Source organism: Miscanthus floridulus, unplaced genomic scaffold (assembly GCF_019320115.1).
Source record: "Miscanthus floridulus cultivar M001 unplaced genomic scaffold, ASM1932011v1 fs_329_3, whole genome shotgun sequence".
Classification (NCBI taxonomy): Eukaryota; Viridiplantae; Streptophyta; class Magnoliopsida; order Poales; family Poaceae; genus Miscanthus; species Miscanthus floridulus.
In genome coordinates, this window is record NW_027096591.1 from 1 (window position 1) to 16,474 (window position 16,474).

At 46.6% G+C, this 16,474-nt stretch overlaps 3 protein-coding genes across 3 annotated transcripts; 1 reads left to right on the forward strand and 2 right to left on the reverse strand.

The window, feature by feature from the left end:
- Window positions 1–486: 486 nt before the first annotated feature.
- Window positions 487–7,674, reverse strand: LOC136531339 (heat stress transcription factor A-1-like). Its single transcript, XM_066524006.1, has 5 exons — window positions 7,662–7,674; window positions 7,506–7,558; window positions 3,297–3,799; window positions 2,432–2,947; window positions 487–706 (listed from the first exon to the last, which is right to left on the reverse strand). The coding sequence occupies exons 1-5, from the start codon at window positions 7,672–7,674 to the stop codon at window positions 487–489; spliced, it is 1,305 nt and encodes a 434-aa protein (XP_066380103.1).
- LOC136531338 (heat stress transcription factor A-1-like) lies at window positions 7,560–11,374 on the reverse strand. The gene is made up of 2 exons (XM_066524005.1): window positions 10,860–11,374; window positions 7,560–9,069 (listed from the first exon to the last, which is right to left on the reverse strand). Exons 1-2 carry the CDS (start codon window positions 11,157–11,159, stop codon window positions 7,807–7,809), a joined length of 1,563 nt encoding a protein of 520 aa, XP_066380102.1. The 5' UTR covers window positions 11,160–11,374; the 3' UTR covers window positions 7,560–7,806.
- A 1,912-nt stretch (window positions 11,375–13,286) lies between these two features.
- LOC136531343 (protein NUCLEAR FUSION DEFECTIVE 2-like) lies at window positions 13,287–14,368 on the forward strand. The gene has a single exon (XM_066524009.1). The coding sequence runs from the start codon at window positions 13,527–13,529 to the stop codon at window positions 14,076–14,078; it is 552 nt and encodes a 183-aa protein (XP_066380106.1). The 5' UTR covers window positions 13,287–13,526; the 3' UTR covers window positions 14,079–14,368.
- Window positions 14,369–16,474: the final 2,106 nt, after the last annotated feature.

Sequence of the window (16,474 nt, forward strand, 5' to 3'; positions counted from 1 at the left end):
TTCGACCAACGCTGGTGTCTTGTATTGTGCGTGCTTACTCTGTTCTCCCTTCTTCTTCTAGCTCCAGACATAGTGTGTGGGACGGACAACGCCTGTTCGTGGTCGGCACGGCTAGTGGGTGCTCGACAACACTAGCGGGTGCTCAACAAGACTGACAAGTGCTTCACTCGCCTGAGCCGGTGATTCTGTGGGCCAACACCCTAATTGCCTGCCTGCCTATATAAATGAGCCTCAGGACACCTGGGAGAGGCGAATGGCACTTTTCATCCACAAAGCAACTAGCGCCGCCGGACTCTGCTGCCGCAAGCCCGGTATTCGCAATCCGCCAACACCGACGTCCGGCCACGAGGGAGCCCATCGGCGATCAGGCGTCTTCATCCAGAAGGCCGCACGCCCGTTCGTGGAACCAGGGCTACAAGCAAGGAGATGGTGTTCATCTCTTCTATGGGTAAGAAACTAGTCTAGTTAATCTAGTTATTGTTTCTTTCAATCTTTTGCATCAGCATGCACATCGGCCGGCGTCACGGCTGGCCGAGAAGTGGACGACGCGGCAGCCGGATGATCAAGTCGGAGCCGGACTGCGAGAACCATCGCCTCATGAGGAGGCGGAGCATCATCGTCGGCGGGCTTCGGCTTGCTGGTGTCAGACATGCCCGCGGCGTGGAGCTGGAGGCTGAGATCCGAACGCGGCCGCCAGGACAAGAACCTGAAGATACAAGTACTACACCAAGATGCAAGTACTACTACAAGAGGCATGCGAAGCCTATATGTACATGCATATACGTGCACGTACAGGACATGCATGCACATGCCGTCTACGTGTGCCGAGAACACGAGCAAGTTGACGTAAGTCTTCGTCAACAACTTCAACAACTCCAGATGATCAAGTGCCACCACGTACCACGACGACGTTGCCAAGGAAGTCCGAAGCAGTCCAATCTACACCAACCATGCAAGTGCTACTACCACTACAACACCATGTGCCGTTCGACACCGACGAGACGAACGCCGCAGGCGAGCATGGCTGATGTTCCAGCCATGTTGTACCGGTTCATGGACTGACGAGGCCATGGACACGCCGACACCATCCACATCTACACCAACACCATGTATGGAGAAGTGAAGCGAAGATTGAAGACGACGACCACAGCAGCGGAATCAGAGGTACTCCGTGAGCTAGCTCACGAGGGTAATTAACTGGGAGCCTTTCGAGGCCCTAGGAACCATGAAGACCACGATCGCCCATGTCAGATCGCCGCTAGCAGGCCATGTAGCGCGCGCATCATTAGGAACTTGTATTTGTTAACTTGTGATGATTAATAAAATGCATGTTCCCGTCTTTTTATTTTGTGTACTTTAGTACACTGGCACACTCACACTTTTTCCCACATGAGAAGCCGCTTGAGGCAGGTTTTCTGGTGTCCAAACAAAGAGTTGCAATAAGTAATATGCATGTCTAATTTGACTACTGTTGGATTAAGCATACGTGTTTGTATATAGATTTATCCCGCATGGGGAGAAGTTTGGCATAGTACTTATGCTAGTCAATCCTGCATGGCGGGAGAAGTTTTGTGATGACTCATATGTTTTTGTATCCCACATAGCGAGAGAAGTTTAGGTACCTCTTATGCTGTCCTAGTATTAACCATGACACAATAGAAATACACCGTTATGGTCAATACTAATCAAAAGACATTGAGAAGTGAGATCTGGTTGGCGTGTATAGTAGCAATTAAAACAATGCACTTTCATCTCGAACGTATTTTGTGCTTAGCAGCTAATAGGTAACATCCAAATAATAAATAGGCTTTGTAGTAAGGGCCAATGCTAATATCAATGTCTAATCGAGAGGGGAGTGGTTGATCTACCTATTCGGATTTGATACATTAATGAGTAGTTATTATTCTTTTTAGAAAACCATTGTTTAAACTTTCAAACCTTCGTGAGGAACTCTGGACTTTTCACTATATTTACCGAGGCTTCCAAAAAGATGCAAGTGTGACTTGCAAAAGTATAGCTAATAAAAGACCTTGATGTGTTCTTGAAGTGGAATGAAGAAAGTGTACTCCTATACAGATCAAGAAATAACTTTGTTTGCATGACGTAATCATGTGAATGAAGTAAGTAATAAGTGTCTCCTCGGTCACAGTTTTCCTGAATAGTTCTCGAAAGTATGGCAGTAACGTTTATGCCATATTTCGAGAGGAGAATAGTAAGATCAATTAAGAAAGATACTCTTCATTAAGAGTGAGATAAAGATCAATTAAGAAAGATACTCTTTGTTAAGAGTGAGATAAAAATTAATTAAGATGAATATGACCGTCGGAGGAGTACAACGGTCATAATAACGATACCCCTAAGCAGAGAAATAGCTAAATTCCTATACTTTTTAAAGTTTTGATAAGAAGATAAAGTAGTCAGCCTCAAATACTCAGGACCAGGCATCTGAAAGGCTCCTCCAGGAATATTGACAAAGTCTTCGGTTACCAAGTCTGCCAGATCTGAGAATCCCGGAATAATGATGTCACTTGAGCCTGCTGTTATAGGCTTTGAAACAGGAGGCACCGCACTCATGTTGGGCACTTGGTTAGACGACTTGTTGTCCAGCACAACTGGGCATTGGATTTCAGGAGCCACTGAAGGAGAACAGATGGCTGACAGTCCAGAGCTTGCGCTGACATATGGCAAACCTGAGTTAGCTGGAACCTCTGCAAGGGTGACCCCAGAATTTCTTGTTGACGAAGAACTCTCAAAAGCTTGAGCAGCTGGCATATAATTCTCCAGCAGAAAATTATTATTATCCGAATTGCCCATAGATTCAAACCTATGCGAAGAGTCTAGCTTTAGGATCTTCCTTAGCATTGCTTTGGCTGCTTCGTTGATCAAAGGCTGATACATGATAATTTGACCATCCAACGAAGCAGCAGCACTTTCGGAGTCTAGGCCACTGTCGGTGCGGGACCCACGGGATACCCCGCAAGGAAGGGAGAAGAACTAGCCTGACTAGGATTCTTCCTCTGTAATCTTAGTAGTAGTATTATCCTGTAATCCTACTATGAACTTTCATTGTAAACCGACTAGGACTCTGGCCTCCTAACTATATAAAGGAGGGCATGGCTCCTTGAATCGGGGAGAGGAGAGAACAATTGTACACAACACAACACTCTACAATCAATCCAACGCAAAGACTAACGCCGACTGGATACTCGATCAAAGATCGAGGGTCCGAACCAGGATAAATCGACTGTCTCTTGCGTTAACCGTCGAGTTCCGCATACGCTGAAGTCCGAACATACTGCCTCGGGAACCCCCGTGGCAGGCTGTCGGTGGTAAAACATCGACAGCCACCCTTGGGTAGCTGCCTTTTCTTGTTCGCAGCTACTATTCTTGTTCTGCTGTTCTCGTTTTGCCGCACAAACTGTGCTAGGAAACCAGGACTTTGCATTGCCTTAGCCAGGAAAGACATCATATGTTGCTGCCGTGACTCCATCCCTTGAAGACGCTTGCCCAAAGTCTGCAGCTGATGGTCAGTTGTTTGCTGTTGCTGTCTCAGCCTGACAAGCTCTTGCATAAGAACATTCTTATCCCTTTTCAGCCGTTCAATCTCTTCTTCCAACCCAAACTTACCCACCTCTACACAGGAAGGCACAGGAGCGTTCTGCATCTGAGGTTGCTGTGGTTGGCTGTTCCCCTGGAAGGATGGTTTGCTTCTGTTGATAGTCTTCAGCAGATGTTTTTGTCCTCTCAGAAAACCCTCATTTGCAAATTCCCATCTGTCTGGATCAACCTTTCTAAACCCCTGGTAAAAAAAAAGGCACTGATGAGATCGTTAGGGTGCAATATAATTGTCGGCTGAGAAAATCGTATCTCCCAATTGTCAGCAGAGTGCAAATCAAATTAAGGTGCACGTGATTAAATCCACATGAGTTCATCATTAAGGTGCATGTGATTAAATCCAGTCAACAAACATGGGAAAGGTACAGACTACATTATTATAAAGACGGTCCAAATGACACAAACAGTTCTTCAGTGGATGTAACATAAATGTCAAGTCGAAACAACTTATCCTGATGCAATAACTAACTCGGACAATAAGTTAAAGAAATAAAGAGCAAACTATGTTCTTACAGAGCATCTTTTTGACTTTTTACAACTCCATAGAGTTATGAACTGTTGACAGCTTGTTGCAGCAAAATGTCTGATGGTAACATATTGCGTCATTTTAAATGTATTTGGACCTGATTCCCCTAAAAAAGTTATGTACAAACTAGATGCAAATTCATAAAGCTCCAGACAAGCAGTTGTGGTGTCATCAGTTATACATATCATAGTATAGCTTGGCATGAGGCTTAAGGAACAGGCAAAAGGAGGTTAAGGGAATTAGTACCCGGATTTAACAATGGTAGTCAACAACAATAACCATTTAAAGTACTTAAGTCCTAAGACAACAGATCAAGTGTGCTGTCAAATACATTGACATTGAGTTATATGTTGTAAAGGAGAAAATCCAGAATCATTTTGAAAGCATTGAGCATGAGTACCAAGCAAGTACTTACGGATCCGCTTACCAAAGGCTAACCACTCAGTGCGTTCAGAGAACACACAGTCGACATGGGTTTACGGGAAAGCCTATGATTTCTAGATACTAAGGGCCTATTTGAGAATCTGTTTCAAAATAGAGAGGTGCATTGTAGCTGTTTAATCTAGTGGCAACTGACCATGATGATGAGGCACGCTCTATGCACTGATCTGTGATGGAATAGGAAAAAAATAAAGTAAGTTGAGTTTAAGTCATAAGATGAAATTAAGGGAGGGCAGGGCACTTATCGCCTTATCGGTGATGACAAGGACCTGAACCTGACCACCTCACCTTACCTTACCTGTAAATTCAGTTTGTTGTGCCCTGGTGTGGTGCAATGGCAATTCAGCGATGCTTTGCTAGCTAGCTCTACTCCAATACATATGGTTCATCATTGATTAAGTAGTCGATTGCTTATGGGCCCGCATGGTTTTGCACACATAAAGATTATCTGGAGCATCTATCTATTTATCAGGGGACCATGTATGGATGTGAGGTTACTTTAATCCCACTTCAAAAACTGATCGTGAGAGAGCACGTGTATATAGGGTGGACAGCCCTTGCTAAATTATTCATCGACGAGATTTATTGGATCAGAATGCTGACGCTAAGACCTGTCTTACTTGTATTTTGTCTTCGCCACAAAGGAGCCCTGTTCGGTTTACCCATGTTCAGTTTTTTTTAGCCGGAACAGTATTTTTCTCTCACAACAATTCAGCCAGAATAATGTTTTCAGCCAGTTTCAGACCAGCGAACGGGGCCATAGCAGACTAAGGTTGTCTCTAACAGGTAGCCTCCAATAGAGTGCCTGTGTAGAAGACTCATTTTTGGTGTCAGGAGAGATATAACTCAAATCTGAGTATCCTCTCTCCCGGAGATCCATTTACAAAAAGAGTTCTCTTTTGGGTCTTGTTGTTGGAGAAAACCAAAAATGGGTATTGAACCTTTTGACTGTAGCGCTATGCAAACGTGGAATGAGTCTTGTATTTTGGGTAACCGTTTGTTGGAGACGGTCTAAGAAAAGAAAGATAAGAACCATTCTGTAAAACATACACCAAGTTTCAAGGTCTCGGCTGAGAAGAAAGAGGATGCAATGTTTAATTTTCAAAGTCTTCCCATTTAAGCGTGTCTAAATAAATTCAAATCAAATCAGTTTAACCAACGCGGCTGCTAAAGAAAATGTACACCCCACCGTCGGTTGCATTAGCTGCAAACAACCGGCTGACGCTGCTTTGACGTTAGAAAAAACACTGCCATGGCTGATAAGCCGGGAACCCGTGAAAGCCATCGCTTGCCTCCGGAGACCGAGAGCTATAGTTACTGTAACATATATACAGTATTGACTTTCATGGTCCTATTTGCTGACAGGAGAAAAGCAGCAACATCTTATCTTACTTTTCAGCGCGTGTTTAGTTTCAGGAAGTTGGAATTTAGGGCTACTGTAGCACTTTTGTTTTTATTTGACAATTAGTGTTCAATCATGGACTAATTAGGCTCAAAACGTTCGTCTCGCAATTTTCCACCAAACTGTGCAATTAGTTTTTTTTTTCGTCTACATTTAATGCTCCATGCACGGGCCGCAAACATTCGATGTGATAGGTACTGTAGCACTTTTTGAAAATTTGGGGTGGAACTAAACAAGACATCAATGTCTTCTCTCGACACGTCTAAAGTTGAACCAGGGCCTTGTTTAGTTGGCGAAATTTTTTGGGAAATGATACTATAGCACTTCGTTGTTATTTGGCAATTAGTGTCCAATCATAGTCTAATTAGGCTTAAAAGATTCGTCTCGTGAATTTAGTCTAAACTGTGTAATTAGTTTTATTTTTTATTTATATTTAATGCTTCATGAATGCGTCCAAAGATTCGATGTGACAGAAAATCTTAAAAATTTTTACAAAATGAAATGCAACTAAACCGGCGACGGCTGAGGGACGACTTTTTTTTTCCTTTTCTTTTTTGAACTTGAGAGACGACTTGACTGGATGCGAGTCAAGAACCGGCGTGCACGGCTAGTGTGGAAAATCTGCAAAGGGACGGGGACGCCTATGCACCGGAGACTCTGTATCAACGACTCACGACTTGCTTTCGCTTGCGACCACATATTTGTAGCAAATCAGTGTCATGCTATGAATTAACTTTTCATTGAAATTTAGCTTATGTTGATTTGTTGTAAGAGAAAAACACTGTTTATTCGCTGAAAAGTAGAGTGAATTGGCCCACGACTTCAAAGAAATGATTTTTTCCCTCCCCTTTTCATGAGAGCGCGGACATAATAGCATTTGAGACGGGTTCGTAATCACGTAGTAGTACTGCTTAAATTTTGCATTGGGAGGAATACACGAAGGACGGCAGCCGGCTCAACGAGCTCAAAGGGCATAGTGGCGTGCCAACTACTGTAGAAATCACATAGCGGCTTGTTTGCTTAGTTTTTCTTTATCAATACAAGCCAGAACATGTTTAAGCCTCTGACTCGGTATTACTCGCATTCCAGTGATAATCAATATATGACTATGCCCTTTTTTCGAGGTGCTAAAGTATAAGGTCAATTTCAGCAACAGTGATTGGAAAACGACCAATCTGTCACAAGTCAGCATTAGCCTCCGGGCAGTAGTACAGTACAGTTGCCCGTTCCCTACGTTAGTTGCCAAGTGGACCAGAAAAAATAAACACAGTTGCCACTGGGCTGATAAGCTATGACTAAAAGTGGCTGATTTATTACGAGAGAAAAATAATGTTCGTTGACTAAAAAAATACGACTTATAAGCAGTGATGACCTAGGTTTTTACCTCTGGGTATGCGTAGCAAAAAAAATTTCTTATGCAATTCAGTGAAAATTTCCTTTTTTATTTTTTTTACATTGAAAATTTCTACCTATCTCTATGACTGGCGGACCCCAGGGTATGTGGTGGCTCACCCTACATACCCTGTAGATCCGTCCCTGCTTATAAGCCAAACGAAGAAGACGACTATCAGCAACTACAGTACAAGTAATCATACAGATTCAACAAGTTACCCTCGTGTTCTCAAGCCTGCCAACACTAGATACAAGCAGGTGAATTCCTGGCTGTGGCGTGTGTACCAAGATCATTCATGGCTGGAAGATTGAATCCCCCCGCATATAGGTTGAGTTGTTGATGTGCCAGCATATCATTTTGGTGAAAAGGAAAATAACAAAAGGGCAGGCGACACTTATTACCAGAATCCCAGTCTACCGTATTAAGATATTACAGCCCATTCCCTGAGTCCCGGTGATTTGTTGATGACAGAAGGCCCATCTGTTCTGTAAGATTAGAAATGTTCCCCGCTTTGCTCCATCCATTCTCTTGTGGTGCCCCCCTTGTATCTAGTCCGCCTGAATCAACTTCATCATTATCGGTGGATAGAGGGCTGCCTACCAGGAACTGCTCCCAGAAGGAGTCGATGATGCCTGGAAGGCTCTGAGTCTCGTCGTTGTTGTACATGGTCTCATCAGTCTCGATGGGGACACTGTCATCACCTTCTGGCAGGGGAAACTCAGGACCAGGCATCTCAAAGGCTCCTCCAGGAATATTGACAGAGTCTTCATTTACCAAGTCTGCCAGATCTGAGAATTCCGGAATACTGATGTCACTTGAGCCTGCTGTTATAGGCTTTGAAACAGGAGGCACAGCACTCATGTTGGGCACTTGGTTAGACGACTTGTTGTCCAGCACAACTGGGCATTGGATTTCAGGAGCCACTGAAGGAGAACAGTTGGCTGACAGTCCAGAGCTTGCGCTGACATACGGCAAACCTGAGTTAGCTGGAACCTCTGCAAGGGTGACCCCAGAATTTCTTGTTGACGAAGAACTCTCAAAAGCTTGAGCAGCAGGCATATAATTCTCCAGCAGAAAATTATTATTATCTGAATTGCCCATAGATTCAAACCTATGCGAAGAGTCTAGCTTTAGGATCTTCCTTAGCATTGCTTTGGCTGCTTCGTTGATCAAAGGCTGATACTTGATAATTTGACCATCCAACGAAGCAGCAGCACTTTCAGAGTCTAGGCCACCATCTTGCTTGGGTAGCCGCCTTTTCTTGTTCGCAGCTACTATTCTTCTTCTGCTGTTCTCGTTTTGCTGTACAAACTGTGCTAGGAAACCAGGACTTTGCATTGCCTTAGCCAGGAAAGACATCATCTGTTGCTGCCGTGACTCCATCCCTTGAAGACGCTTGCCCAAAGTCTGCAGCTGATGGTCAGTTGTTTGCTGTTGCTGTCTCAGCCTGACAAGCTCTTGCATAAGAACATTCTTATCCCTTTTCAGCCGTTCAATCTCTTCTTCCAACCCAAACTTACCCACCTCTACACAGGAAGGCACAGGAGCATTCTGCATCTGAGGTTGCTGCGGTTGGCTGTTCCCCTGCAAGGATGTTTTCCTTCTGTTGATAGTCTTCAGCAGATGTTTTTGTCCTCTCAGAAAACCCTCATTTGCAAATTCCCATCTGTCTGGATCAACCTTTCTAAACCCCTGGTAAAAAAAAGGCACTGATGAGATCGTTAGGGTGCAATATAATTGTCGGCTGAGAAAATCGTATCTCCCAATTGTCAGCAGAGTGCAAATCAAATTAAGGTGCACGTGATTAAATCCACATGAGTTCATCATTAAGGTGCATGTGATTAAATCCAGTCAACAAACATGGGAAAGGTACAGACTACATTATTATAAAGACGGTCCAAATGACACAAACAGTTCTTCAGTGGATGTAACATAAATGTCAAGTCGAAACAACTTATCCTGATGCAATAACTAACTCGGACAATAAGTTAAAGAAATAAAGAGCAAACATGGCTCTGAACTGTTGACAGAGCATCTTTTTGACTTTTTACAACTCCATAGAGTTATGAACTGTTGACAGCTTGTTGCAGCAAAATGTCTGATGGTAACATATTGCGTCATTTTAAATGTATTTGGACCTGATTAAAACCCCTAAAAAAGTTATGTACAAACTAGATGTAAATTCGTAAAGAACGATTTATCAGAAACCTGACGAGATAATACAGCCTGAATTGGGCAAGAAACACATTTAGCTGACAAAGAACAGTTTTATGGTTTATATGCAAGTAAGTTCACGAACTTTCTTCTAAGCGGCACCTATTATCTACTAAACAAGAGGCGCCAGAAATTGTTTGAATGAAAGTGCCAGTAAACATGCAAAAAGAAACAGTCGTCTGTTTCCAAGTCTCGATACATTGGCATCTGATAACAACACATGATTGAATTGATTCTGAGGCATAATGGATATTCATGAATAATATTCTAGGACATAAATGCTGATCTGTGGTTAGCTACCATGGTTTGAGGTGAAACTTTGAATTATAACAGAATGAGTACCTAAAAGACACATGTGCTCAAACATAATATGATGAATCTAGTATAATGGATCATATGCTGAACTGAATTTACGAATTCTTTAGGCGACTAAGAAATACATGTTGAACATAAACTGGAAAAGGCGACATACAGATCTAGTCAATCACATGTGGTTAGGCCAGGAGGTGAGTCTAGTCTAGTAGGTAAAGAAGGGAAACAAACAGAAGCATCCAACAAGCACAATATTTTAAGAAAGGTACTATCAGGCCAAAAAATTTATGCCACCAACTAAACCCAACAAATCTTTTTGACTTTTAATTGAATGGTGCTCGGTTTGACAAATGACAAAGTTCAAGAACCAGCTGAAGAAATGACACAATGATGTGTCAGGGGAATCATGTAATTCAGCATGTAAAGAAGATTCTCCCTCCAGAAAAAAAAGAAAAGAAACAGCAGTTGTAGGTTGTAGATAAGCAGACATATGAAAGCAGGTGCGATACATTCTCTGCTGTTCTGCTCACATTTGCCTTGAAGAAATATATCAGGCAGTACCAATATTCAGAGCAAATAAACAGTCATGCTGATCCAGCCATAGAGCCGTTTTCGGGAATTTTGTCAGAACACTACGTTAGAACGGCAAAGGTTAGATTTAGACAAAATCCGGCCGTGAAGTAAAAGCTACCACTACTAGCAGTACGTAGAAGCTACCGTTCAGATGAGCTAAAGAAAAGTAGAAGTAGACGTCATCCTTCCCAGTTCAGAGTTCACACCGTCTACCCTTCCACGCTTACTGATTCATTTTGTCGTGAGTGGCTTCCGGGTTGCGACATCCCATTTGTGTGAGCACTGAGCACCAAAACAAATCCCAAAGGACGAACAAACAAACAGCGTAGAGAAGACAACGCGAGGCGACCGAGCGTCAGCAGCGGTGCGGGCTAATGACTTACGTAGGTGTTGAGCTGCCTGACGAAGGAGGAGAAGTTACTGTGCTTGAAGTACTTGGGCAGGAGGTTCCTGGCGAACTCGGGCGTGTTCCAGACGATGAAGCTATTGTTCCCGGGGCCCCAGGACACGACGTCGTCCGTGGCCGGGTCGTCCACCATCTCGTACGTCTTCATGAGGAACGGCGGCGGCGGCGCGGCGGCGGCCGCCCCGCCGCCGTTGCCCACCACCGCCGCGTGCGCCGTGGTCACCGTCGACGCCGCCGCCGCAGCGGCGGCGGCATGGGCCGCGACACCGCCCTGCATCTCCCGCCCGCGCGATCCGTACGGGCCTCACGCCGCCATGGGGTGAGCCCGGGCCGGGACGGCTAGGGTTTGGAGGAGAGGGCGGCGGGGATCGCTCGCGATTTAAGCTAGCTGGCGGGCGGGTGGGGAGCTTCCGTTGGCCGTCCCGGCGCCGCCGCTGGTGTTTGCGATTGCAGGGGTGGGGGAAAGGGGAATTAGGAAATTGGAATTGCCGAGGCGAGAAGGGAGAAAGGGTTGGGCGCCGCAAATTAAGGGGGTGTCATGTCACATAGGACGTTCGGATGCTATTTAGGAGAACTAAATATAAGTTAATTATAAAACTAATTATATAGATGGAGACTAATTTACGAGACGAATTTATTAAGCCTAATTAATCTGCAATTAGCACATATTTACTGTAGCACCACATTGTCAAATCATGGACTAATTAGGCTTAAAAAATCCGTCTCGCAAATTAGCCACAATCTGTGCAATTGGTTATTTTTTTCGTCTATATTTAATACTTCATGCATGTGTCCAAATATTTGATGGGACAGGGACTAAAATTTTCCTGTAGGAACCAAACACACCTTAAATAGTTGTTTATTGGCGAGGGCGTTTTGTGTAAAATGGCGCCGCAAATTACATATTATCTTGCACCTCCACCACCGTAAAAGGTTGCCTATCGTAGTTCATGTGTAAGTGGCGCTTTACTATCTTGATTGACACCATCTCCCACTACTATTGTCACGCCTTGAACCTTCCTATAAGTCCGCTAGAGACAAAGCATCCTTCTGAGAACGGAGAAACCTAAAGCCTCAACTCTTATCCATAAAAGCTTAAAAGGGCTAGTATCTTTCTAAATGATAAATGGTAAATAGTTGATCAACTATCGTTTATCCATTATTCTAGCTAACTAACTCATCAAACGGGTCAAGACAACTAACCAAACAGATGACCATACAATTAAACTAGAAGACCTACCACCGTATAGCATTTACACGGTGTTTAAACGGGCAAAACAATTGTTTGAGCAAACAGTCCATGACTAAAGAAGGGGAAATTGTGCAATGAAAATTTTAGGTATGTAGAGGAAGAAAAGAATTTCGATCGAATGTGATATAACAAGGTGTTTTTTTGTTTTTCACTTTGCGTCGTGTCGTGTGCTCCAATGGCTAGTTTCTTGGCCTTTTTCTTTTTTTTCTAGAGAGAGAAATTCCTTACCTTCTCCATCTACAAGCCGCGCCACTTCCACTTCCACTTATCATTTAGGGTATGCATAGAAAACAAAATCGTAGAAGGGAGAAGATTTGAAAATGAGCAATGATGAACGATAAATCGAGACTCACGCGGTACGGTTATGGAGAGATAGGATATCAGGCAACATGAGATTCACTAGAGTTGTTTAAGGGCCAAGTTTTGTTGCAGTTGTCTAAGCACCTTTCATACTTGCCACGTGTTAAGTATGAAAACGACAGGTCGAGTAACATGTTGTCATCTAGTCGATTCGGTACATTTGTGATGAGAGGTGACCGAGTAAAATGCTAGTACATCTATCCACCACGACCGTTTTATTGAACGTCTTGACCAAATGTGGGGAAAAGGGTGACACGTGAATTACCCCCTACGAACTTGAGGTTTGTAAGGACGGTGTAGGAAAAATCGTAAACCCCACGAAGAGTTGGATATGAAACACTTCGAAAATGTAGTGCACTTCACAATCGTTGTTAGGGTTTGGAATGTAGAACTTCATCCCAACAGCCTCGCCTAGTTAACAATTCCTGTAGTTTTTTTCTCTCTCTCCCTCTCTTTTTTTTTCTTTAACCCTATTGGGGTGAGGCTATAGGTTGTAGCCGCCTATGTCATCCTACTCTATGGAACTTGAAGTCAAGCAACACCGCAGATTAGCTCTCGGATTCAGATGATTGGATGGACACCGAGTGTATTTGCACTACTATCTAATGAACTAGCCCCTGTCTACGGTGGATTGAAATTTTAGTAGTAGTAGTTGCCGGTAAAAAAGGACTTGCGTCAGTTTGTGATTTCCGATTTTACGGAGTATGTTTTTGTGTAAGAGACGATTTTGTGACTGAAGTTGGATCAATAATCCATTTGTACGGAGAGAGAGAGCAATGAGCTTCATCCAGGTGGAGTCTCTGCCCCGGTGCCCCCACACGACGAGGCCGAGAGGCGACCTTGACTAGACTCGAGTCGCCCGAAAGAACCCAGAGCGAGTGAGCGACCGACACGTTCAGATTCTGCACCCGGCCCACCACTCCGGCACGGGAGCCCATATAGAGAGAGAGAGAGCCCACCACCACCGCGTCCACAGCCGCCGCCACTTTCCCCACTTCCTGCCGCCTCCACCAACGCCGCATCAACCCAGCAATGGCGACTCCAACGCCACCACCAATCCTCCTCGTCCTCTTGCTCCTCGTCGCCTCCTTCCCTTCCCACACACGTGCCGCGGCTGCCGCGCCGCTCTCCGCCTCCCCGTTCGACGCGGCGCTGGCCGTGCTCCAGTCGCGGGTGGGCTACGCCTTCCGCGCGCCGTCCCTGCTGCGCCGCGCCATGACGCACGCCTCCTACTCCCGCGAGAACGGACGCGCGCTCGCCGTCCTGGGCCTGGCCGCCGCGGAGTCCGCCGCGGCGCTCCGCGCCCTGGCCGCCGACCTCGACGCCGCGCCCTCCGCCGTGTCGCGCGCTACCAGCGAGGCCGCGTCCGGCGCCGCGTGTGCCAGGGCCGGGGCGCGGCTCGGGATCCCGAACGTCGTGCGCGTCGCCGGTCGGACCAGCGCGTCCGCGCCGACCGTCGTCTGCGGCGCCTTCCGGGCGCTCGTCGGCGCCGTCGCCGTCGACGCCAACAGCACCGATGCCGCAGGGGAGGTGTTCTGGAGGCTGCACGCGCTCAATTCGTCTGCCGCCGTCGCCGCGGTGTGATGTGAGAGGCCGGGCTGCTGGACCATCCGACTGAAACTGACCCAGTGCGGTTTGCAGTTCATCTCCTCATCAGTGTCCTCCTGCTACGGTTCTACCGTGTTTATGTTCAGTTTAGTGACGCTACTGCTTCTCATCTCTCTTCTCTTGTGAATTGTGATGTTCAACTGCCACTTTGTACTGCTATGCTCTACTCTACTTGTAGTATACTATTATGCTCCATCCATCAAGGAATGTCCATTTGCCTGCACATTTGGATTTCTGGCTGCAATAAACTGTGATGAATTATGGAACATGCATGGACTCCTTTTGAGACAAGTCTCGCACATTATTACTGTCAGCATGTTCGTTTGACTGTGGCTTGTCGTAAATGATCGTAAATTTTCAGTCGAAACAGTATTTTTCTTTCACACAAACCAATCAGCAGTACTTATTCATGAACCAGCCAACCGAATAGGCTCATGATGTGCAAATATCTACACAGATTATCGTATCCAATTCATAGACTGAAATGTTGTGATTGTCGCAACAAAATTTGTGCAATTAGCACCAACACGATGTTCAATCGTTGTGCAAGATAATATGTGTCGGTGTTTTGGACCGGCGAGCCCTCAACCAACTAGTGAAAATATACTGTGTGCCCCTAATCCCGGATGGTGATGCAAAGAGACACAAGGTTTATACTAGTTCAGGCAATAGGTGCCCTACGTCCAGTTTGAGAGAGCGATCTTGTATTCCTTACACCGAGGTGCTCGTAGTAGGGGGTTACAAGCAGGACAAGAGAGGGAGCTAATCCCAGGTCTCTGCGTAGTGGCGTGGGTTGCTTGAGATGTTGATCTCAGGCAGCGAGGGAGCGTGTGTTACAGAGCGTTGCGTTGTTCGTGAGCGTCTGAGTCTACCTTCTGTCTGTGACCGTCTGTGCGTGTGAGCGTCCCTAGAAATGGTCCCGATCACTCCCTTTTATAGTCGAAGGGAGGCACAGGGGCGTTACATGCATTTGCTACGTGGTGTTTCGTGAGCGGAGGCGGCATGCCGAGCCATGTAGCTTGTCACTGTGGCAGCATGGTCGGTGGAGCGGTCTTGTCCTTGATGTATTGGAGCGACGCTCCGGTCACGCCCGATCCTATGCGACGTAGGAGCTCCAGTGATAGCTTGACGCAGGGCATGGCACATGCTGTGGACGACGTGCCGGTCGCTGTATGTCGACAGCGTAGAGAGCCGAGGCCTAGTCGGTGCAGAGGCCGAACCATCATGGGGGCTCGACGAGCGCGAATCCCGAGGCTGCCGAGACCCCGAAGTGGACGTCCGAGACTCATTGGGAGCAGTTGGTCTTTGTATGTTGATTCCGAGGCTACAGGGTCCCGAACATGACTCTCCACGCCGCGCTGTCCTTGGAGCAGGTGGGGTTAGGCAGCACAGTGCCGCATGGGTGTCCGTCGTGGGCACAGTGCCGAGCACAGCGCCGGTAACCCCTGCCCCGTCCTGTCCCGGACGGCATGGCGTCGATGTGACTTACATCTCGTCGGCCACTCCGCTGTGTCGAGCCGTCGTTCGGCTGATATCGCGGGAGCGGTTGAACGCGTTAGTTGGACGTGATGTCCTGTCGGAGAAGTTGGTCAAGGCGGAGGCAACGGGGTTGTTGCCGAGCCGACCTCGAGCGAGGCGGAGAATCAGCACCTCGTCCGAGCCTTGCGTGTGGGGCCTCGAGCGAGCGGAGAATCAGCACCCCGTCCGAGGCCTTACGGGCGGGGCCTCGGGCGAGTTGGGGTACTGTTCAAGGTGGGCTAGGCGGTCCAGCCGAGTCTTGGATAAGGTGAGGGTTTGCCAGTAGTTGTCTCTTGGCTTCGATTTTTACAGGGTCTAAGTGATTTTTTCGGTTCTTGCTTAGGGGACCCCTTTTTATGGTACCCGACAGTAGTCCCCGAGCCTCGAGGAGAGCGTGAGCGCTCTTCCTGAGGTTTTAACTAGGCTAGGCTTGCGGCAGCTCTTGGTGGGATGGTGTTTCGTACTCGAGGCCTCGGTGGGTGCGCGCGAGCGCACCCGCTGGGTGTAGCCCCCGAGGCCCTGGAGGAGTGAATTTATTCCTCCAGGGGCTTTTCATGTTGAGCGAGGGCTTTCATCGCGTTTTGCTGAGTCCACGAGTGCGAGTTTGGGTCGCTGGGCCCCGACTTGGTTGCAGGAAGGGTCCTCGAGCCTCTGCTCAGAGCAAGAGGGCGATTAGGAGTTCTCCTGTCTTTTTCGTGCGGCCCTCGCGCATCCTTTTTGTTCGGAAGGAGGGGTGGAGTATGTCAGGCTACCCTCGGTGGGTGCGAGCAGTGACACCTCTGGTGAGCTATTATCGGGTAAGTCCAAGTGGAGGCCCGTGCCCCATTCGATAGGGGTCGACTAGCGGTCCAGAG